The sequence below is a fragment of the Cupressus sempervirens genome, chromosome 2 (assembly GCF_028749045.1).
Source record: "Cupressus sempervirens isolate cs-2001-9-10 chromosome 2, ASM2874904v1, whole genome shotgun sequence".
In the NCBI taxonomy this organism is placed as follows: Eukaryota; Viridiplantae; Streptophyta; class Pinopsida; order Cupressales; family Cupressaceae; genus Cupressus; species Cupressus sempervirens.
In genome coordinates this window covers 736,739,322-736,764,111 of record NC_143119.1, presented here as the reverse complement: position 1 = coordinate 736,764,111, position 24,790 = coordinate 736,739,322, and the positions used below count along the sequence as shown (strand labels likewise).

The window sequence follows — 24,790 nt, the reverse complement described above, 5'->3', positions numbered from 1 at the left end:
GAAACCACGTCATAAAATTGATGATTTTGGCTTCACTTCCTCCCATGTTGATCACCATCTATCCAATTCTATGTTGTTTATAAAAGGAAATAGGAGAATTCCACATATTCACCATCCACCAATTCATAATTTCCACATTGCTTTTCTTGAAGCCATGTCATTTAGCAAATACTCAATGGCAAATATAGTATATTCACACTAACTCCTTTTGATTTCTAATGAAATCCCCTTTATGGATATATTTAAATTTTTCCTTAATTATTATAAATATTTAAATACAACAAAACTATGAAACAAAGTGAAACTACTTTTTAATAATTTAATTGAAAATGGTCTTGAAAATAAATTATCCCCATAATCGTGTTGCCTTGCTCTTTCTTTAATACTCCTCCAAAACTAATTATATGTATATATAGAGTTTTGGAATCTTCAACACCATAAACAAGAAAAAGACAAACGTGGTAAAATATATTCAAGTTGTCAAGCGAAAAATGTCCCTACAAGGACTTGTTATCAAATCAATTTTTTTTTGTGTCCTATACTGAAAACAAGATTCTATAATATCCTTATAAAGGCTAGTCTAGATGCCCTGCTACGGGATATAAACATTATACATTTAGTACAGTGAAAGCAAAATACATCATCCTTATCTTTAAACGTTTAACACCTCCAATTTGTGCGCTCACCCCAGCAGAAATATTATAACCCTGTCCATCTGATCAAGGGTCGCCTTTCTCCAATTCACTTTGAAAGTGAGTATCAACACCACCGCACAGAATCCTGCTACAGCTGACCATCCAATACTCAGAAAATACCACGAAAACCCTTTCTCTGTCTCTTCCTTCACATCAATGGCAGGAGGAGAGCGGGGCGGATGGCGCGAAGAAGACTTCCAGCTTTCAACAGGGCACCCTCGCAGATTTGGGTTTCCTGTAAATGAGGATTTGTCAAATCTTATAATATAAAGACCTTGTTGTGGTATCACCCCTGACAGATTGTTGTATGACAGATTCAAATATCCCAAATAATCCAGAGAACCAATCTCGAACGGGATTTTTCCTGAAAATCTGTTGAATGAAAGATCCAGCGATTCCAACTGACTCAGATTGCCCATGCTGGCTGGAATCTCTCCATTGAAACTGTTCATAGAAAGATTTAGAAACATCAATCCTTTCAGATTTCCAATTTCCGCTGGAAGATGGCCCCATAAACTGTTGTTTGCCAGATCAATGCAAGTCATGCCTGAAAAGACGAAAGAGTAGTGCCATTCTGATCCCTTGGTAATCAGATCTATTCCCTCTCTATAGTATTTTGAACCCGTGAAGCTTCGAACCGTTGTGCTGACTTGACCAGTAGCAGAGCCTACAATAGTGGCAACAGAAGTGCCGGGCGGACTTGAATTTCTACCATCGACGGGTGGATTAATTACAATCGGTCCCGGAGACAAGGGCGGTGACTCAGAGCGAGGCATACGGTTGTCTCCAAGCACGGACATATTTTCATTTACAAGCAGCATAGCTGAGAAATTAAAGCATGTATTTGGGATTTCACCAAACAAAAGATTAGAAGAAAGATCCAGGAGCCAAAGCTGAGGCATTTTGCCGATCTCTGGGGGGAGTTTTCCCTTGAAATTGTTTGATCTCATCATAAGAACTTTGCAATCCAGGCTGGAATTCCTCCTGTCAAATTGTTCTGTCGAACGTCTAGCACCTGCAGCCCTGAAATTTGTGTTAGAGACAGGGGAAGAAACCCTCGCAAACTGTTCTTCTCAAGATGGAGAGACGCCAGTCCTGCTAGTTTCCCAAGCTCCTTAGGATTCTCGCCCTCCAGTTCCTTACTTGCCAGGTTGAGCATTAAAAGTGTTAAGAGGTTCAGTAGAGCCGAAGGGATCTCTCCATTTAAACTATTGTTCTTCAAATGCAGGACTTCAAGAGAATGCAAATTACCCAGACTATGAGGGATATTGCCTCTTAGCTGATTGTTTGACAAATCTAGAAGCCTTAGAGATGTCATAGATCTATAACAGGCCCAAAGAATGTGAAACTGAAAATATGAAATGAAAGAGAAACTATTGATTCAGATTTTCAGGATACATTCGGAAACATAAAGAATTGATAATGAAAATGCCATTGAAATGATACTAGAATAATATGAATAATATTGAATAATTTACATTGATGTCTGGGAATCTTTATATAGTTTTATTTCCCCTTACAGCAACCTCTTACGGGAATAACTTCCCACAACTATATATTGAACTGACTTTATTTATCTAATCTAAACACAAAACTAACCTAATTAATGTAATAAACCTAACATTCCCCCCTTATTACATTAATTCAACAATCATTCTTGCTAACCTAATTAATGTAATAAGTCCAACATTCCTAACCTAATTAATGTAATAAGTCCAAAATTACCCCCCTTATTAAATTAATCTAACAAAATTGATAAACTTTGATGAAGCTCCTTCACCAATCTTTGAAAGTAATCTGCAACTTCAGATTGCAAAGCCAAATCCTGAAGTTGAGCTCCTTCACCAATCGTTCTCTACAACTTTAGATTTCAAATCCTACTCCTGAAGTTGCCCTCATATCCCAAGTTCAGATTGCAAATCCTGAAGTTGGCCTCATAAAAACATTGTTTCTACCCTTTTTACACAACGAGACATAGTTCCTCCACATTTTCACATCTCCATGGAGTGTGCTTGATGCCTCCTTTGGTGCTGCACATGAGACGCCTTTCCTCCGAAAGTCCACATCTCCTCTGAGTGTGTCTAATGCGTCCTCAAGTGTCGTAGAAACAATCACCACTAATATGTCTGGACGTCTTTCCTCAGAAAGTTGACATCTCCTTCGAGTGTCTCAAATGCCATTCTTGAAATCCTGCCCCCCCTCACTCAGTAGAAGGACAATCATGTAGCCAAGCCCTATCTTTTCTTTAGGGACACAAATCTATCAATTCCCCTCTTATCTTCAGGGAGGAATTGGCCAAGCCCCAACTTTACAGAGACACAAATAGTTGCCTCTCATGCAGTAATCATCTCCAAGCGAGAAGCTAGCTTGAGATGATAAAAATCCTCCAACCTCCATTTCCTCCAGCCTCCTATTTACTTATTTGAAATTCTTTAATGCACAAATCTTGTATCGATTTCAGGTGGATTATCACAATCATTAGTATTTGAATGTATTGTGAAATCACAAAAGTTTGTCTCACCTTCAACTGCAACAAAAGCTGTATTTTTCTTCAACTTCCCATCAATAAGATCTTTGGCCCGCTAAAAACAATTCATTTGTACATGTCCACTTTTTTGACAATAAAAACATTTTATTTCTCTTCTACCAGGAACACTAGATTTCTTTCTAGCAAATAAAACACAATCCTCAGTAAAATTATGACTCTTATGAGCTCTATTTCCTTCATCAATTAAAGAAGAAATTATAGTTTATAGGCTAGGATTCATTTTGTTCAAAGTGAAAACAATATGATCAAAGGTTGAAGGCATGCTACTAAGTAGGATTGCTTTGGCATCATCATCATCAATTTTAGAGTTCACACCTGCAAGTTGATTAAGAAGTGAACGAAAAGTACTTATATGTTGAACAATGTTATCACCTTCATTCATCTTCAACCTAAACAACTTTTGTTTCACAGACATTTTGCACTAGAAGCCTGTGAACCAAACAAGGTGTTAAGCCCATCCCATATTTCGTTTCAAGTCTTTGAAAGATCAATATGGTGCAAATATGCATCCGATAGACCAAGTCTAATCAATGCCGAGGCTCTATGATCTTTGGCTCTCCACTTTGTTATTTCATCTACATCTTGGGGTTTCTAAACAGTTCCATTAACAATGTCCCATAAATCTTTTTCAATCAAAAGATATTGTATGTAATGACCTGTACCAATAGGCCACTAAACAAACTCTAGATTTTAACACACTGCTAAAATATATTGCTGAAATTAAAGAAATAGTAGTGCCAATGTATTCATTCAATGAAAATCAAATATTTTTACAAATGATATGGAAAATTTCAGCACCAAAACATTATGACATAGCACATTACAAAAAAAAACCCTAACTGGCTATATACAATTGAGAACTTGTTGCAACTACAAATTGAAATAAAGAACCTGGATTGATCAAATGGTGGAGACTGAATGTTGTAGATGATATGGTGAAAGTGCAAGTCCACTAAAAACTCTAAATCAGCAATTAAGCACAAATGAAAGGACTGAAATACCCTTCCCACAGCTGCAATAATTCAGGTGATATCTCACACCCTCAAAATTGTGTACCAATTGAGAGTTTTCATTCTCAATGGCCAATTGTGACTATTTGCAGAAACCCTAGGCTCCACAATGCACATAAGAAAAATCAATAATAAATCTCGATGATAGACAATGAGCCCTCAATGCCTATTTATTCTTTTTTTCCTTGATAACTTTATAATTAATTCCTCCCATAAACAATAAATTAAAAAATGGGACAGTACAGGTCTGCCCCTCCTGAAATTGTTTGGCCTCAAATAATCTTAATGCTGGATGCTGCAAAATCACTTCTCCCTCCCAAGTAGCATCTTCAATAAGCAAATCTTTCCACTTAACTAGATACTCTTTGATTACTCTCCTGCGAAGCTGCTTCTCTCTACTATCCAGAATGAATTATGGCACTAAGATCATTTTCTCTTCATCATTCAAGGGAAGTAATACTGCAGAAGGCATCACATTCTGACCCAATGCCTTTTTGAGGCGTGATACATGAAACACATTGTGCACTCGACTATCTGTGGGAAGCTCCAACTCATAAGCCACCTCACCAATTCGTTTGATGATCTTGAATGGTCCATACTAGCGTGGCTTGAGTTTCTCTGTACCACTCTTCTTGAGAGTGTATTGCTTATATGGCTGCAACATGAGGTAAACCATATCATTTACCTCAAAACTATGCTCAGTCCTCTTCTTGTTTGCATACTATTTTTGTTGGTTCTGAGCTCTAGCAATGTTGTTTTTGAGAGTAGCAACTATATCCTTACTTTCCTGTAACAATTCACCTACACAGGGTACTCGACTATCTCCCAACAACAAATCTAAGAAACTCTAGGTGCCTCATAACTGTAAAGTGCCATGAAGGGTGTCATTTGTATAGTCATATGATATGTAGTATTGTAACAATACTCACAGAGATATATCCATCTGACCTAAGCTTGTGTTGATCTGCCACATAATTCCTCAAATACCCTTCCACCCATTTGTTTACAATCTCTGTTTGACCATCAGTCTGTGGGTGATAACTGGTACTAGGCGTAAGCTCAGTGCTAGACAACTAAAATATCTCCTACCAAAAGTGACTTATGAAGCGGCTATCCCTATCACTCACAGTGCTTTGAGGTAACCCGTGTAATCTAAAAATCTCCTTGAAGAAGACCTCTTCCACCTGCGTTGCTGAGTATGTAGTAGCGATAGGGAAGAAGTGAGCATATTTTGTCAGCCTATCCACCACAACATAGATACAATCATGCCCCTGGGCCCTAGGCAAGCCCGTAATAAAATTCATAGAGATGCACTCCCACTTCCTGTCAGGAATAGGAAGTGGTTGTAGGAGCCCTGCTAGATAAGTGTGCTCTTGTTTGTTCTGCTAGCAAACATGACACTCATGCACATACTGCAAAATATCAACCTTAAGTCCCTTCCAAGTGAATTGTTCCCATACTAACCTGTAAGTCTTGAAATACCTAGGATGGCCTGCTGTAGGTGAATTATGGAATGCTCTCAAAATCAACTGCTTCACTTTCGATCTTGGGACTAAGTAAATTATGTTCTTGTAAATGATCAAATCATCTATGAGAGTGTATCTGGTGTCGATTGTTGTCCCCTCCACTATAGAAGATGCCCACGTGTCTTTGGCATATTCTACTACAATCAAGTGTCGCCAATCCTCTGATATCTAAATCATAGAAGTGAGGTATGGCCTACGGGATAAAACATCTGCTACAATATTCGGTGTCCCCTTAACATATGTGATATCAAAATCATATGCCTGTAACTTACTCACCCACTTCTGCTGACGATTATTCAAGTCCCGCTATCCCAAAAAGTGCTTCAAACTATTATGATCAGTTTTAACACAAAATTTGCTGCCCACAAGATACTGTTTGAATTTGGCCAAGGCATGCATGATGGCCAGCATCTCCTTATCATATATGCTGAATGATATCTCGGCCCCTCTAAGTTTCCTACTCTCATAAGCTATAGGATGCTTGTCCTGCATGAGTATAGCACCAACTCCCTCTCCAGAAGCATCACATTGAAGCTCAAATGGCTTCGTGAAATCAGGCAATGCTAATACTGGTCATGTAGTCATTATTTCTTTGAACTGCATAAAACACTCATGTGCCTCCCAAGTCCACACAAATGCCCCTTTCTTCAGCAAATCTGTCATGGGCGCTGCATGTCGTGAGTAGCCACTAACAAACTTGCGATAGAATCCACATAGACCAAGGAACCCTCTTAACTGTGTAAGGTTCTCTGGTGGTGGTTGTATATGAGCAATGTTAGTATGCTAATAGAAACCAAATTTAAATAAAGCTTCTACAAACTAAACAAAATTCATAAACTTCAAGATAGACTAAGATGAGCTCTCATTTGAGAATATGAGCCATTAATGGGCTCGCTCAATGAGAAGCTCTCTTGTTGAGTAGCTTTGTCTAAATAGATAGGATGTATGCTCAATCTTATGCTTCAAAAAGGGCTTCAAATGGAGTTGGAATTTGGGTGTGAGTGTATGGTTTTGATGTAAAATGGCTTCTTAAAATGGCATTATGACTTTACTTCATGGATTGTGTTATTTTGCAAAGGGGAAGGATCCAATTTATAAGCAAGAGGCTTGAGGGATTGAGGGCTAAGATGCAAGGATGGGAAAAAGCTCATGGAGGGCTTAGATTGCATGAGAGGAGAGCACATGGATTGTGCTTCCTTACAACCAATCAGAGAGTGACACATGTCACAGGGTGAGAGGATGGAGGAAAGGGGAAGGATGAGTCAACAAAGGAGGCTCAAGGGATAAAATCTTCGTAAAGACCCTCATAATGGCTTGTAAGAGCAATAAAAGGGCTTGGAAGAGTCATTTATGGCCTAGTGAGCTTCATAAAGTTTTATGGTTGAGATATTTGAGGGAGATGAGAGAAATTTTGACTTGGGCTTGATTAGGAGGGTTTTAAGCTCGCTTAGGATTGTGCAAATGATTAGAGGATGGATTAGGATGGTTTAGGATTAGCTTAGGGATAGGCAAGTGGATGGCATTTAATGAGGGTGGGTGAAGGAGGAGATATTTGTTAACTTTGGCTTGGGTTAGTAAGTCTTAACCCATGTTTAGGGAATGTGACAAGGTTAGGAGGGGATTAGGATTAGGTTTAAAGACATCTTCTAGAAGAGTCTAGACTTTGGATGAGGATAAAGACTTTCTAGAATAGTCTAGAATTTCCTAGGATGAGGATGAAGACTTTCTTAGAAGAATCTAGAACTTCTTAGGATGAGGATAAATTAGATTTTTAGAAAATAAATAAAGTTTTATTTATTTCAAGGGTTTGGGTTGAGGAGATATTTATTAAAACTTTTTTAATAAACATGAGGATTAATATTTAATCTTAATTAAATATTTTGAGTTGGGATTAGGGGTAGGAAATGATGGGATTAGCCTTTAATCAAAATTAAAGAAGGATTAGAAGATTTTGGAAGAGGTTAGTGGTCTTAAGGAAATTGGCCAAGTTTTTGGCTAAAAAATAATTTTTTTATTTATTTTGGGTTTTTTGGTCAATTTATTAATTAAATAATTAATAAATAAGGAAATAATGTTTAAATAAGATTTAAACATTTTTGGGAGGGATTCCTTAATTAAATATTTTTAATTAAGATAAAGGGATTTAATGGCATAAAAATAAATAAATAAATTAAATAATTAATTAATTAATAAATGATGATGTCATCAAAATTTTTTCAGAAAATAAAAATACTTTATTTTCTAAAGGTTTTTAGGTGTCTACAATGGCCAATCAACAATAACACAGATCTTTTCAGGATCCATTCACACTCCTTCTACACTAATGATGTGTCCAAGATACAACAATTTTGTCATCCCCAAATCACATTTGGACTCCTTGGCATATAAGGACTCGCTCTGTAAAATGCTTAATACTATCTCCAAGTGCTCTAAATATTCCTGCCATGTCCTGCTATAGATCAAAATATCATTAAAGAACACTAGCACAAATTTCCTCAACTGATGGTGGAAGACCTTGTTCATAGTGGACTGAAAAGTGGCAGGTGCATTAGTCAAACCAAAAGGCATGACTACAAACTCAAAATGACCGTAATGACATCTAAAAGCAATTTTTTCAATATCCTGCTCTCGAACTCTGATCTGGTGATAGCCTGATCTCAAATCAATTTTTGTGAAATAACAAGCCCCATGCAATTCATCTATTAGCTCATTGATGTGTGGGATGGGATACTTGTTCTTTATAGTTTTCTTATTCAACACCCTATAATCAATACACATTCGTAGAGTTCCATCCTTCTTTTTTACCAAAACAACAGAAGATGCAAAAGGTGACTTACTTGGTCTGATGTGTCCCATTGCTAGCAACTCGTTGATGGTCCTCTCGATCTCATCTTTGAGTCATTTTGGGTGCCAGTATGGTGTGATCATGACAGGCTTAGCACCTTCCTCCAACTCAATAATGTGCTCAATACCTCTGTCTAGTGGCCTGCCTGGTGGAATTTCACTAAATACCTTCCCATACTTGATTCTCAATTTTTGACTGTCTGGATGATATTCAGTCTTATGTTGCTCCCCCTGGGTAGGCATCAAGGCACATATTGCTACCCACTCTATATTATTATGCCTGGCTAATCTCTCCAACTGCCTAAATGAAATAGTCCTAACATCACCATTACAGATAGCCTTCAGTACATGAGTCCTACCATCCACCATGAATTGTATCTCCATATCCTCCAATCTCAAGGTAACCTCCTTTAAAGAATGTAGCCATTGCATCCCAAGTACTATGTCCATGTCACCCATGTTGACCACATGATAATCTGCCTTAAACTCATAGTTGTTTAGGCGCAAAGGTAGATCTCGCACCATCCTATCACAACGAAGAGTATATCCATCAGCTACCTTAACTCTTAGTCCCTCGAACTCCTCAGTAATAAGTCCACGCCTCTCCGCAAATCGTGCATCAATGAAATTATGCGTGGCACCTATATCCATTAGAGTAATAATCTTTTGTCCTGCCAAGACTCCTTGAAATCTGAAAGATCCCTCTCTTTGAATACTAGACAGACGTGCCTCCTATAAATGTATCTTTAGAGCCTCTTTTTTCTCAACACTATCTACCTCTTGTTCACCCTCTACCTCATTAGGATCCTCATCAGGGTGCTCTGAGATGTCTGAATCTGAACCTTCATAATAAGCCCACATCACCTGGTTAGCTTTCCCCTTAGGCTTCATAGGACAATCATGACCAAACTCATAGGGACCTTTGCAAAAGAAGCATAGCTTCTTCCTACGTAGGTCATTAAGTGTTTCCTTATCACAAGGTGCAGCTAGCTTGTCTTTTGAGTCACTAACCTTCTCTTTACCCTTGCTGAATTCCGCTTTGTTATCTCTAAATGATGAAGAACTCTTTGAACTAAACTGGTTTGCTGGAGCTGTAAGTTCCATACTACGGGCTTTCTTCATGGCTTCCTGTAATGTAGGAGGATCAAAGGCCTTTACCCACCCCTTGAGTGGTTCAGTTAATCCCTCTGTGAATAAAATGACTAGCCTCCTTTCTGAAATGTCAGGCACCATCACTGCAAGCTTTTGGAAGTCATTGATAAATTGTTCTAAACCTCTTAACTATCTCAATTGGGCTGACTCCCAGAAATAAACTTCAGGATTTTTTTTATTAAACCTTTCTATCAATCTATCCACAAACTCTTGATAAGTGGTTACCTGATTGTGTTGCAATGTTATCATGCCATGTGTCCACCAATCATGTGCTGCCCCATCTAAGTGTAAAGTGGCATACTTGACTGCTTCAATTTCTGTCATAGTCTTCAGAGATAGGAAAGTATCCACCTTATGAATCCAAGCACAAGTAGTCATTTTTCCATTGTCATCAAATGTGGGTAATACCAACTTGTTGGTGACTTGTTGCAACTCACTGTGTTTATCTACTTGCTTTTGCCTGGCACCTCTATAGTTCAGGTACCTATCAAATGTTCATCCATCCTGTACATATTCTGGTAATGAATCCCACTCATTCCTTTCTTGTTAGAGTTCATCTACAATATCAGTTACCATAGCATCAGGTGTGCGTGCTGGAGTTTCTTCTCTAAATGTAGGACGTGTGGGTCTATCAGTTGTTCTAGACCGTGTCCTATGTTTTGATCCTGCCATGCTTCTATCATCCTGATCATGATTATTTCTCCTATTTTCCCCAATCAAATGTTTCATCATAACCATCATTGCCTATGTACTTGCCTCTATTGACTGTGGAAGCCTCTCCTGTTGCTGTAAAGTCTCGTCATCTCGCACACTTCTGGATGGGCTTAGAGAATGTCTCTCAGCCATATTCTTAGTTATGCTGGTTCCTTTGTAAATTAAATTAAATGGTGGCTGGGTAACCCTATCAGGTTGGCAGGAAACCGCTCTGATACCACTGTAATGACCCATACCAATAGGCCACTAAACAAACTCTAGATTTTAACACACTGCTAAAATATATTGCTGAAATTAAAGAAATAGCAGTGCCAATGTGTTCATTCAATGAAAATCAAATGTTTTTACAAATGATATGGAAAATTTCAGCACCAAAACATTATGACATAGCACATTACAAAAAATGTTAGGATAAACCACGTACAGAAATAAAAACTACATGCAAATATAACCAATAACAGAAAATAATAGAACACACAGAAATGAACACAAGGCACCAAGATTTAATGTGGTACACCCAATCCTTGGGCTACGTCCACCAAACAGCAAGTTCGATCTTATTACAATTCAGTGATTACAACCTGATTACAATCCGTAATCCCTTACAGCTCAATACTGCCACAAGAACCAATTTCGTATCACCACATATATAAAATACCCAACCCTAAGCCCTTTTTATACAAGTATTAAACCGCTTTAGGGTTATAACAATCTAACAATCTCCCACTTGGGGACTGATCAGGCTCCACACTAAACGACAATCTCCCACTTGGAGACTGATCTTGTAGCAATACAACTACCACATGGGGCTCCCACTGGATCAAACCATCCTGGACTCTACTGTTCTTTTATTCATGTTCAGTCTAAAAGACCAACCGAAGCTGAAGAGGAGTTCAGCTTCTCCCTTGTTACAACCTTTGTCAACATATCTGCTGGATTTTCATTGGTATGTATCTTCTCCAGCTTTAACTGTCCATCCTCCAAAACTGACCGAATGAAATGGTACCGCAACTGTATGTGTTTGGTCTTAGAATGCAAAGCTGAATTCTTAGCAAGATGAATGGCACTCTGACTATCTGTGAACAAATAATTATCTTTTTGAGGATGTCCCAATTCTTCCAAGAAGAACTGAAGCCATATCATCTCCTTGGCTGCCTCACCAACAGTAAAGACATAACCTGTAGTACTCTGCCTGGTATCAATATCCCCAGCCAAATCTGAGTCAACATAGCCCTGTAAATTAGTAGTAGAGCCCCCAAAGTGTAAACACTTATTGGATGTTCCTCTCAAATATCTGAGAATCCACTTGATAGCATTCCAATGCTCAAATCCTGGATGACTCATATACCTGCTAACAACTCCCACTGCATGTGCAATATCTGGCCTAGTGCATACCATAGCATACATCAAACTTCCTATAGCTGAAGCATAGGGTACCTTGGACATCTTATCCGCCTCTTCCTATGTCTTGGGACACATCTCCTTAGTCAATTTCAAATGACCAGGTAAAGGTGTGCTAACAGCTTTAGCATTCTTCATAGAGAAACATTGCAACACCTTCTCAACATAATTAGCTTGAGATAGCATCAATGTTCTGTTCTTCCTATCTCTACAAATCTTCATAGCAAGGATTTGTTTTGCTGTCTCCAAATCCTTCATAGCAAATGCATGTGCTAACTGACATTTTAGCCCCTTAATATGATGCATGTTAGACCCAGCTATAAGCATATCATCAACATATAGACATAAAATAATGTAGCTATCATCATCCAACCTCTTAAAATAAACACAGTAATCTGAATGACACCTGTTATATCCATGCTCATGCATAAAACTGTCAAATTTCAGATACCATTGCTGAGGTGCTTGCTTTAGGCCATATAAACTTTTCTTCAATTTGCACACTAAGTTCTCCTTACCTTTGACCTCAAAACCCTATGGCTGAGCCATATATATTTCTTCATCCAAATCACCATGAAGAAAGGCTGTTTTAACATCCATCTGCTCTAAATGCAAATCTTCAGTAGCCACAAGACTTAAAACAGTACGAATAGAAGTCATTTTAACAATAGGAGAAAATATCTCATCAAAATCAATTCCCTTTTTCTGTGTAAATCCTTTTACAACTAACCTGGCCTTAAATCTTTTCTTACCTCCTTCCTCTTCTTTCAACCTGTAAACCCATTTATTCTGTAAAGCCTTTTTACCTGCAGGCAACTTGCACAAATCCCATGTCTTATTTTTCAGCAAAGAGTCCATTTCATCTTTCATTGCAGACTCCCACTGAATCTTAGTATCCACTTGCACAGCTTCATCATAACTTTCAGGTTCACCAGCATCAGTAAGTAAAATAGAATACAAAGAGGGAGAAAACCTTTGTGGAGGTCTAATTGGCCTTGTTGACCGTCTAACATTCACTGGTGTGTGTGGTATTTGTTGTTGCAGTTGTTGCACATCATGAGGAATGGCTGGAACATCAACTTTTGGAGTATCATCCAGCACTACATAATCATCTTCTTTCTTCTCATGTTGCTGCAACAGATCTTTGTACAACACTTTCTCATTGAATATGACATCCCGGCTTCTAATAATTTTAAGATTTTCAAAATCCCAAAGCCTATAACCAAATTCATTAATGCCATATCCAACAAAGACACATTTCTTTGATTTAGCTTCTAGCTTGGTTCTATTTTCAAAGTCTATATGAGCAAAAGCTTCACAACCGAAGGTCTTGAGAAAAGAATAACTCACCTTCATACCAGTCCATGCTTCCTCTGGAATACCATAGCCCAAAGGAGTAGAGGGACCTCTATTAATCAAATATACTGCAGTATTGACAGCCTCCCCCCACATGTGTAAGGGCAACCCAGCATGCAACCTCATGCTCCTTGCACGCTCCATTATAGTCCTGTTCATGCGTTCAGCCACTCCATTTTCCTGTGGAGTCCTTGGAACAGTTTTTTGTCTAAGAATACCATTAGTGGAGCAATAATCTTCAAATTCATGACTGCAATACTCACCACCATTATCAGATCTGAGACATTTTAATTTCTTACCAGTCTCATTTTCAACCAAGCATTTCCATTTCTTAAAAGTTTGAAATACATCAGATTTCTGTCTAAGGAAATAAACCCATACTTTTCTAGTTGCATCATCAATAAATGTAACATAATAATGAGAGCCACCAAGGGAAGATACCTGAGCCAGTCCCCATACATCTGTATGCACAAGCTCTAATTTCTCCTTTTTGTTTTCCTTCCCTGTCTTTACAAAACTCACTCTCTTTTGTTTTCCATACACACAACTTTCACAAAAATCCATATTCACACATTTTAGACCTGGTAAAACTTTCCTTGAATGAAGTACTTTCATACCTTTCTCACTCATGTGCCCAAGTCTATTGTGCCACAACGCTGTATCAGAATCTACAGCAGCTATTTGTTCTCCCTGCTCAACTGCAGTAATTGTTCCTGAATATTCATTTTTCTCTGAAACAATCAAAGTAGAAGGAACAATATGACCTGTACAAAGATATAAGGTGCCTACTTTCACACCTTTTGCTACTACAAGGGAACCTTTTGAAACCTTCCAATTTTTATCATTAAAAGTAACTACACAACCCTCATCACCGAGTTGCCCTACTGAAATTAAATTCCTACTCAGCTTTGGAACATGTCTTACCTCATGTAGTAGCGAATGATTCCCATTCTGCAACTTAATCTTAATTTTTCCCTTTCCAACAATCTGACAGGGTTCATTATCCCCCAAATAAACAAGCCCACAATCCCCTCGGACATAATCAATGAAATAACCTCTATGAGGTGTAGCATGAAAAGAAGCACCAGAATCTAAAACCCATGAATCATCAACACTCTCTAAAGATAGAAGCAAAGCATCCTCTTCAGATTTGTTACTTACCACATTTGCCTCTTTGTCTCCATCTGATTTATCTGCTTCATTTTTCTTTCGAGTCCAGCAATCTTTCTTTTTGTGCTCTGGTTTCCCACAGTACCAGCAATCATTTGGTCCTCTCGATTGAGACCTCCTCCCCTTTGACTTTCATCTTGATTTCCCATGATTTCCAGAGTTACTTCCTCTTTCAGTCGTTCTGCCCCTGCTTTGTGCATTTAAAGAACTTCCTGATGTAGATCCACCTGAGGATTTTCTACGAGTTTCCTCACTTAAAATAACACCGATCACATCATCATATTTTAGGGTACTTGATCCAGGAACAGAATTACTCACTGCCATTACCAAGCCATTCCAGCTTTCAGGCAAAGAACACAAAATCAAGAGAGCCCTAATTTCTTCATCAAAATTGATACTCACAGAAGATAATTGACTAGTAATAGTATTAAACTCATTTAAATGATCTGCAACAGATCCACCTTCTGCCATTTTCATATTAAATAAACGCTTCATGAGAAATACCTTATTTGAAGTGGAGGGCTTTTCATACAGTGTCGCTAGGGTTTTCATCAAATCTTCTGTCGTCTTTGCTTTTGTAATATTAAATGCCACCGATGGTGCCAAGCATAACCGAATGCTTTCGAGTGCCTTTCTGTCCAAAAGATCCCATTCAGCCTCTGACATAGTTCCCTGATTCTTGGCTTTTCCTTCCAACGGCTTCCATAAATCCTTCTGATATAAATAGTCTTCCATTTGCATCTTCCATAACTGAAAGTTCTGCCCATTAAACCTATCAACCCTCAGCTTACCCTCATCTACCATTGCTCCCACTCAACCGTGAGACTCCCACTTAACCATGAGACTTTCCTGCAGAGGATAACTGAAAAACAACTAGGCTCTGATACCACTTGTTAGGATAAACCACGGACAGAAATAAAAACTACATGCAAATATAACCAATAATAGAAAATAATAGAACACACAAAAATGAACACAAGGCACCAAGATTTAACGTGGTTCACCCAATCCCTGGGCTACGTCCACCAAACAGCAAGTCTGATCTTATTACAATCCAGTGATTACAACCTGATTACAATCCGTAATCCCTTACAGCTCAATACCGCCACAAGAACCAATTTCGTATCACCACATATATAAAATACCCAACCCTAAGCCATTTTTATACAAGTATTAAACCACTTTAGGGTTATAACATGTCGGCCATATGTCAGCTACTATTTATGAAGTATGTACAGTACTTTCCTGATCAGTCACCACAATCTAACAAAAAAAATCCTAACTGGTTGTATACAATTGAGAACTTGTTGCAACTACAGATTGAAATAAAGAACTTGGATTGATGAAATGGTGGAGACTGAATGCTGTAGATGATATGGTGAAAGTGCAATTCTACTGGAAACTCCAAATCAACAATTAAGCACAAATGAAAGGACTGAAATATCCTTCCCATAGCTGCAATAATTCAGGTGATCTCTCACACCCTCAAAATTGCGTACCAATTGAGAGTTTTCATTCTCAATGGCCAATTGTGACTATTTACAGAAACCCTAAGCTCCACAACGCACATAAGCAAAATCAATAATAAATCTCGATGATAGACAATGAGCCCTCAATGCCTATTTATTCTTTTTTCCTTGATAGTCCGGCCTCCCTTTTTAACTTTTCTCTACTTCTTCTAGCAACCTCTAGAAGCTTTTCTTTATTTAATTTATAAAGTTACCTTATAATATATATTTTTTAATTGATAACTTTATAATTAATTCCTCCCAAAAACAATAAATAAAAAAATGGGACAGTACATTGTATCTTGATTTTCCATGTGTGAAACTCAGGCCCTTCAAATTTATGAATTGTAGATAATTTATCCATTGTTTAGAAAATAATATTGTAGAATAAATAATGTAATTGAAAAACTGAGAAGAAGAACAATCACACCATATTCATGACAATATAACATTGTAATATTTGCATAATATATTTCAAACCTCTGTTCAATAAATCCACAGAAGTTAGGGTCCTCTTTATCCAAAATCCGTTTGCACTCTTCTTCCTATTGATCAAACCCGCTCTGATACCACTGTAATAGGCCCAAAGAATGTGAAACTGAAAATATGAAATGAAAGAGAAACTATTGATTCAGATTTTCAGGATACATTCGAAAACATAAAGAATTGATAATGAAAATGATATTGAAATGATACTAGAATAATACGAATAATATTGAATAATTTACATTGATGTCTAGGCATTTTTATATAGTTTTATTTCCCCTTACAACAACCACTTACGGGAATAACTTCCCACAACTATATATTGAACTAACTTTATTTATCTAATCTAAACACAAAAACTAAGCTAATTAATGGAATAAACCTAACAAGACCCTAATGAATCTAGTATTGGTCCTTCAATCTTGTTGTCTGCAAGTAAAAGCACCTCCAATTGTAGAAATTCAAGAATATGAATATCTAGCAATAAAGGGCCATTCAATTCATTTCCAGACAAATCCAACACTTGTAGCTGAATTTGATATGAGGCAACACTGACTGTTAGAGGACCCTCCACATGATTGTTTGATAGGTTCAACTTCTTCAATTTTGATGAGAATTCCCATAACCAAGATGGAAGATCTTCCACCAAATTGGTGTTTTATAGGTCTAGAGTTTCTAGTGCAAATTGAGTTGAAATCCAGCTGGGAATTGGACTTCCAATATTACAACTACTGAAATTCAATGTTTCCAATTGAAAGGGAGGAATCCAAGGCTCAGACTCAATGTTTATGTGCAACCCACTATAAGACAAGTACAATTCTCTCAGTCTTGAACTTCTTCACAAGAGAGATTGATCCAAAACTATTCCTGTCATGTTTTTGTTGGCGAGCATAAATGTTTGCAAAGAAGATGGTAGAGTGAGTGGGGAAGGAATACTTCCATTCAATTGGTTGTTGCTGAGATCAAGAGTGTGGAGTGAAGACGACTAAGCAAATGATAGGGGAATGCCTCCACTGAGCCTATTCTTGCTAAGATCTAAGAAAGTGAGATCTCTTAAAAAACCCAAGGTAGATGGGATGGGACCTTCTAGTTGGTTCATCTGAAGGTCTAGATAAGAAAGAGTTCCCATGTTAGTATGCATGCCCCATAAATTTGAAGGAATCATACCACTCAAGTTATTGTAGCTAAGATCAAGATATGTAAGACTTGTGAGATTTGAGATAGCCTCTGGCATGATACCCATGATCTCATTGCTAGAGAGGTCAAGGTATTCGAGTAAATTAAGGTGTTTCAGTCTACTAGGTATTGAACCATTTAACGAATTCCATTCAAGATCAAGTGATGTTAATTCACTCATGTTCCCCACCCAATCAAGTATCGATCCGTGAAGGGAAATGAGAGCACCCCATAAGTCATCTGAAATCAGTATGCACATCCTATATACAATAGTTCCTTGTACAACTTCTAATAAGCAAATACAAGTGCATACTACTATGCCATAAAAGCAAAAATAGACATAGTTGATTTCCCACAATTAAAACCTTAAAGGAAAGTGATTGCAATTTACCGATCTAAATAAATTTTGGTAGTATTACAACATACATATTATTACTCTACAATCATGAAACTAGAAGAATGAGATAGAATAGAGAACATATATATATATATATACGTCGAGAAAACCATTCCAGGTAAAAACCCCACCCTTCAAACCATCAAGCTAATGTATTATTCAACACCAAGTTTTAATACATTTTCAGCCTTCACATGGAGATTTACATATTGCTCCATTCTAGAGAAAATCTGGTAGCATAACCCTATGCAAATAACTTATGATCTCTCTCTCTATATTCTCTACAACAATGCTTTGTACTTATAGAGTTTTCATACAAGAGAAAACAGTTTCTAAAGCATCTACAGTCAACGCATTTACAAATTATTTTAGAAACTTTCTTATGCACAACCCTTGCATAAAACAAAACATAAGAGAATAAATCACCAAAAAATAGAAGCTTTCTATTTTTCTACTCCAAGTCTTTTTTGGTGGAAGAATCCAGCTTCATTTAGCAACTTTTCAAGAAAGCAAAAATAAAGCAATAAATCATGATAAGACTAAGTCACCTTATACCAAGAATCTCCCACTTGACGAAGACCTTACAAGATTCAATCTAATGAAACTATATCATCATAGCCATCCATGAAACAACATAAATCATAACATATGCTCTCATGCTCCAACTAGACACCTGTCCAAATAACACAAGCATAAGATCCATGTGATAACAAAGGCTACACACACTGCCACCACTCTATTGTGCTCATGAGCTACATAGAAGCATCAAAAATGTCAACTTCTTAGCCCAACAAAACTATGAAGTCATCCTCCAAAAAACAAGATAAAACATCAACCAGAACAACAACCAAACTTATTTGTCCAATCCAACTGATAAACCTGGGAGATTGAAAATAACATCCACAGTAAATGCTAACACATCCAATCACCCATACCTCAAAGGTATTCAACACCAAAAAACTCATGCCAGGAACATAACCAACCCATAAACTGCAGCCTCAAGCTCTATGTGCAAACTAGTAGATGAAGACCAAACACATACAAAAACTCCCACTACATAGGTAATGTCAAATCTGAAAAATCAACAGCATATTGAGTCTACTAATAACAATAGAAAGAAAGTGAAACCATGTAGTACCAAAGACCATCCACAAAGATATGAAAATCCTGCAGCAGAAACACTGCAAGAAACATCTCTCTCGTTTAGTCTCGACAACTCTCCCATGTTCTCCACATTCAACAAAAAAAAGAGATAAAGGGGCCACCATGTCATCACCAAAAAACAATGAAGTACAAGTGATAAAAAATGACCACATAGCTCCAACAAATCTCAAAAAATAATGTTATGTGAACCTAAACATCCAAGAAGATAATCAAGGCCAAAGAGAGAAAGTGCAAATCATAAGCATGTAGCATGTCCTTCTACAAACACTTCTAAATGTCAACATGTGCCATGTATGATCCCCTTCACAACCCCAACAGAAAAGCCACAACAACATTCAAAATTGTCCAACCTCAAGAGATCAAACATAATATGATATCATAAATCAACATGGATGTAAGCCTCTCAAAGAAGATCAAACAACTCCATTTCCCATTTTAGGAAATCAGCCCACTACCATCTCCTATTGTTATCATAAATGAAAGCACACCTCAAGGAGATAATCATGTTATCCATCTCTCACAATGAATCCTCTAGAACCATCTAACTATAGCTCAAGATCCACAAATATGAAATAAAAGATAAAGCACCTAAAAGTAACATTGGGCAATACCTTTCAAGTGATAAACTACCGAGTAGACCTATGAGAACACCCTAGAAAGTCATCTGAAATCAGTATGCACATCATGTATACAATAGTTCTTTGTACAACTTCTAATAAGCAAATACAAATGCATACTACTATGCCATAAAAGTGGAAACATACATAGTTGATTTCCCACAATTAAAACCTTAAAAGAAAGTGATTGCAATTTACCGATCTAAATAAATTTCAGCAGTATTATGACATACAGATTATTATTCTACAATCATGAAACTAGAAGAATGAGATAGAATAGAGAACACAGATATACGTGGGGAAAACCTTTCCAAGTAAAAACCCCACCCTCCAAACCATCAAGCTAATGTATTATTCAACAACAACTTACAATACATTTTCAGCCTTCATATGGAGATTTACATCTTGCTTCATTCTAGAGAAAATCCAGTAGCATAACCCTATGCAAATAACTTTTGATCTCTCTCTATATTCTCTACAACAATGTTTTGTACTTATAGAGTTTTCATACAAGAGAAAACAGTTTCTAAAGCATCTACAAATTATTTTAGAAACTTCCTTATGCACAACCCTTGCATAAAACAAAACATAAGAGAATAAATCACCAAAAAATAGAAGCTTTCTGTTTTTCTACTCCAAGTATTTTCTTGTGGAAGAATCCAGCTTCATTTAGCAACTTTCTAAGAAAGCACAAAGAAAGCACAAATAAAGCAATAAATCGTGATAAGGCGGAGTCACCTTATCCCAACAATGCAGACATCCCATTAGACCTAAACTCAAGAATAGCAAGTGAGAAAATATTTAGCAAAGAAAGTGGGAGTGGGGAGTCATGAAAACAATAAGAGAGGTCGAGATGTGTAAGCTGGGAGAGACTGCCAATAGTACTCCCCCATGTAGCCTCCAAGTTTCTCAAATCTACTTTTTCCAATGAAAGATAGTTTAGCGAGGAGAGGCTAGACAACCACTGTAAGCTTCTGATGTTCAAGTCATTATCACTCAGATCTAAATGACGCAAGGAAGATGAATTTGCAAGTTCAGGTGGAATATCTCCCTTAAAGAAAGAAAGGGCAATGTTTAGATAGGACCGATTTTTCAAGGAGGCCAAACCTGAAGGGAAAGAAGTGCCCATAAAATCATTCCAACTCAAATCCAAATATTTGAGATGCTTTAATTGTGACAAGGCTGAATCAATGTCTGCATCCATATCTTGAAGCACAAGATCAAAGTCACTAATATCCAAGCAATTAACATGTCCGCCAGATTCCATGTCATCACAGTGTACGCCTCTCCACAAGGGTTGCATGCGTGTCAAGGAAGGCAGCTTTAAGGCTTAGAAGCGCTTTGGATTCATCGGGAGGACATCCATTAACACTAGATAAAGCTATAATTACAGAAAAGAAAACAAAGCAGCTTTGAGGGAGGGATGTGAACATACTCAAACTATTCGTGTAAACGGCCATTGTGACCACCATGCATATCAGACTTCTGAATCAATTATTGGTCCGGAGAGCCATAGATTTCTTTTATAGTTAGAATACGTATACTTTACAAAAACAATCATTAACAAATTTACACGTGTATAGTCCTCACATTTACATTAGAGATCTTCAAGTCAACTAGATTGGCCAATGACTTTCTAGAGTTGCTAGATCTAACGACTAAAAGGCATGGTAGGACATGTGGCATGATGGTAGAACTAGAAGGGAAAGCAAATATTAGAAATGAAAGCTTGTCTTTTTATGGCCAATTGGATTGTTCTTGGTTTCTTCTTCTATTCTCGTTTTTATTGTTGGAAAGTTTATAAAATATTCAATAGCAAGTTCAATTATCATGATAGTTTTGTCATAGGTAGTTTCAATTATCATTTGATTAGTGGTTGACTAGTTTTGTGAAATACTATTGGAAAATTTCATAAAGACTACTAGGACTTGTAACTACCAATACTGGTATTTTTTAAGTGAGTGACTATTGGTGCATGAACGTAGTGGGTATAGGGCGAGTGATTTGAAATGACACTTTTAAATCATTTTGTGCTCTGCAAGCCCTATAGACTGTAAATACTCAAAAGTTGATATGTTGGCTTTAAGCTCTTTACTCACCTATGGATGTACAATAAAGAAGGAAAATTTTGGCTTAAGGCTTAGGAGTTCTAAGTGTGTGAAGTTAGCCTAGAAAGCTACTAGGTCTTTTACCATAGTCAATTAAATATGAAAAAGTTAGAAAAAAAAAAAATCACACTTGGAAACTCAAGGCATTTTCATGCTCCATGCTTAATTGTAGGTAGAATTGCAAGCTTATGTTTGGCAATAAGCATAGACACATTGACAAGCATTCAAGTTATTCTTTTTTATCTTATTGTTCTTTAATTATAGTTTAATCTTAAAGTACTTGCATCTTTGGCACTTAAAAAATTGCACTTGAATGAGGCACTTTCTTTACTAAGAGCATATGAAAATATTTTAGATCTATAAGTCATATGTTGTTACCAAGTTAATTATATATATAGTTCTTTAAGTTATTTTGTTAAAGTGTGAAGATTTTTTTTGCCTTCATCTCTAATACTACTAAGAGATTTGATTCTTGCCCTAAACCAACTTGGATTATAATCTTTCTAATATGAGTTTTTAGCTACTTGAAACAATTATTTTGGTGATGAAAAATCACACATAGTTTAATTCAAAAAGACAAAGATCTAACTTGAAATCATATTTTATTATTTTTCTTGTCATATGATTCATAAAATTAGAATGATAATTCTTAAAAAATTATAAAAATAATTATTCATATATACTCCTTTGTATCCATCAACTACAAAAGAGATATTCCCTTCTCTACAATTACACATCTTTAATCTTGTTCAATATTTTGACTAATGTACCTTGAGTCAAAACTTACTCTTATTTCTTTGTCCATTCTCAACCAAGTTCTCCTTGTTTTAACTAGCTTAACACAGTTAGATGTTGATAATCCTCATTTTTTGTTGTATAAAAAATAAAATTTCAAGTATCTTTTTTTTAAAGTAACATTTTTCAAAATTTATATTCATGACATTTTAACACATTCTAAAGCTAGGAGTTTTTAATGACATATTATGAGACTAACTTGAAATTAACACAAAGATTAGTTGTCTATGTCATGTCTTAAAATGCAAATATTTTAAATTTCAATGTGAATCAATTTGAGGAATCATGTTTTTTATGAATTGTGGACAGTTATTAGATATGTTTATTATATTATTGAATTGGTTGATAAAATTAAAGATCTAAGAATGATGAAATGCAATCGTATTTTCATTTCACCTTCATTTTCTTGTGGTAAATTGATCATGAATGCAAATGCATTTATTTGATTCTTTTATTTAGATTCTAGAGAAAATATATCTTATATAATATATGTATAAGATTTTTTTTATGATGTTGAAAATGTTTCTTTTAAATGAGTAAGCTTATTTTGTAAATCAAAGACTAAGAGTTTACAATTAGTATAGTTGTTTTACAATTTTGATAGTCTTGTCAAAATGTTGTTATGCAATCTTATGCAAATGATTTTTATTATTTCACGATCCATGTTTTGAAAACTAAATTTTATCTAAGCAAAACCATACATTCATGCACTATGTCTATGCATAATTCATGATAAATATTCATCCTTTATTCGCAATGCCTTCAACATACATATCAATGACATAATGAAACACTTCGTCATTGAAAAGGAACTACTATGTTGATGTCTACAACTAAAGTCTCATTAAGTGATTTAGATGATATAGATGAGGATCAATGCAATATAAAGTTTTAGTTATTAATTACTCTTCATGTGCCACTAATCAATAACACTACCATATGTTAATTATGTATACAACTAAAGTCTCATCAAGTGATTTACAAGGCATAAATGAGGGTTGATGCAATCCAAAGCTTCGATTATTAATTATTCTTTATGTGCTACTAATTAATAAAATATATATAACTATACAAAGGATCTTTTGAATGTGTTTCAACATTTATTTACTTCCACTCATATTTAATCACTTTTAGTTATTGAATCCATCCATATTGTCACGGGTTGTCCCTTTATCATATGCCAACATAAGATTGACTCGTTATATGATAGAATCATTTCATATATTAAATATCAAAGTAAACATTAGTTGGCATGTAAGGGCGAACCATTATCTACAGCATAAGAGTCTCATTCATAGTCCAAATTTGGAAAGAGTGGATCCATAACTCATTGAAGATCTCTCGGGTTCATGGGGCCTACTCCATCGCCTTCCAACATATTTCAACATTTAACCATTCTTCTCTACAATGTTAAATAAATTGCTCTCCCATTTCATACGTTCATTGCCGTATTACATAATCAGAAATAGCATTGACAAAGAACGTATTGCGTTTTGTTGGGGAAAACTAAAGTGGTAATCTTGACTATTGACTTTGACTTCAAAAGCAAGTCAATAAAACTAAAGTGGTAATCTTTGACTATTGACTATTCCTTTCCCATTTCTATTGAGACTTCCGAACAACTGCCATCACATGCGCAGCTAGTCATCTTCCACCGTTTTTTATTGTGATCCAACGGTCTAAATTGTCTGCTATCCACGCAATGTGTTTCCGCTATCTACGCCGCAAATTCTCCGCCGTTCATGTACTTTCCTCGTTACGTTGTCAAACAATCAATTTACAATCATTTATTACTTCTTCATCTTGACTTATTGATCAGTCATATGATTATTTAAAATAAAAAACATAAATGAAAATATTATTTTATACTGAAATGTAAATTTAATTAATATTATTAAGAAAAATAATACACTAAATATTTCTTTAATAAATCGGTCAATACGGCCAATACAAAAGTATTGACCTGTCTATTGAGGAAAAATAAATCTTTGAACATTTCTTCAAACAAAGATCAACCAATCATAATGAAAGAAAGAATACATTAATATGGGGTGCTTTATAAAATGGAATTTATAGTGTCAAAAAGGGATATGAAATGATAATAAACTCACACCGATAGGATA

At 36.2% G+C, this 24,790-nt stretch overlaps 1 protein-coding gene across 1 annotated transcript; it reads right to left on the bottom strand.

Annotated features, from left to right (window-relative positions):
* Positions 1 to 346: 346 nt before the first annotated feature.
* On the bottom strand, positions 347 to 2,086 carry LOC149575485 (uncharacterized). The gene has a single exon (XM_089812231.1). It carries the CDS (start codon positions 1,646 to 1,648, stop codon positions 683 to 685), a length of 966 nt encoding a protein of 321 aa, XP_089668357.1. The 5' UTR covers positions 1,649 to 2,086; the 3' UTR covers positions 347 to 682.
* Positions 2,087 to 24,790: the final 22,704 nt, after the last annotated feature.

Bases quoted from the DNA above. Each gene is read 5' to 3' on its own strand.
- LOC149575485 (XM_089812231.1), bottom strand. From the start codon at position 1,648: ATGATGAGATCAAACAATTTCAAGGGAAAACTCCCCCCAGAGATCGGC.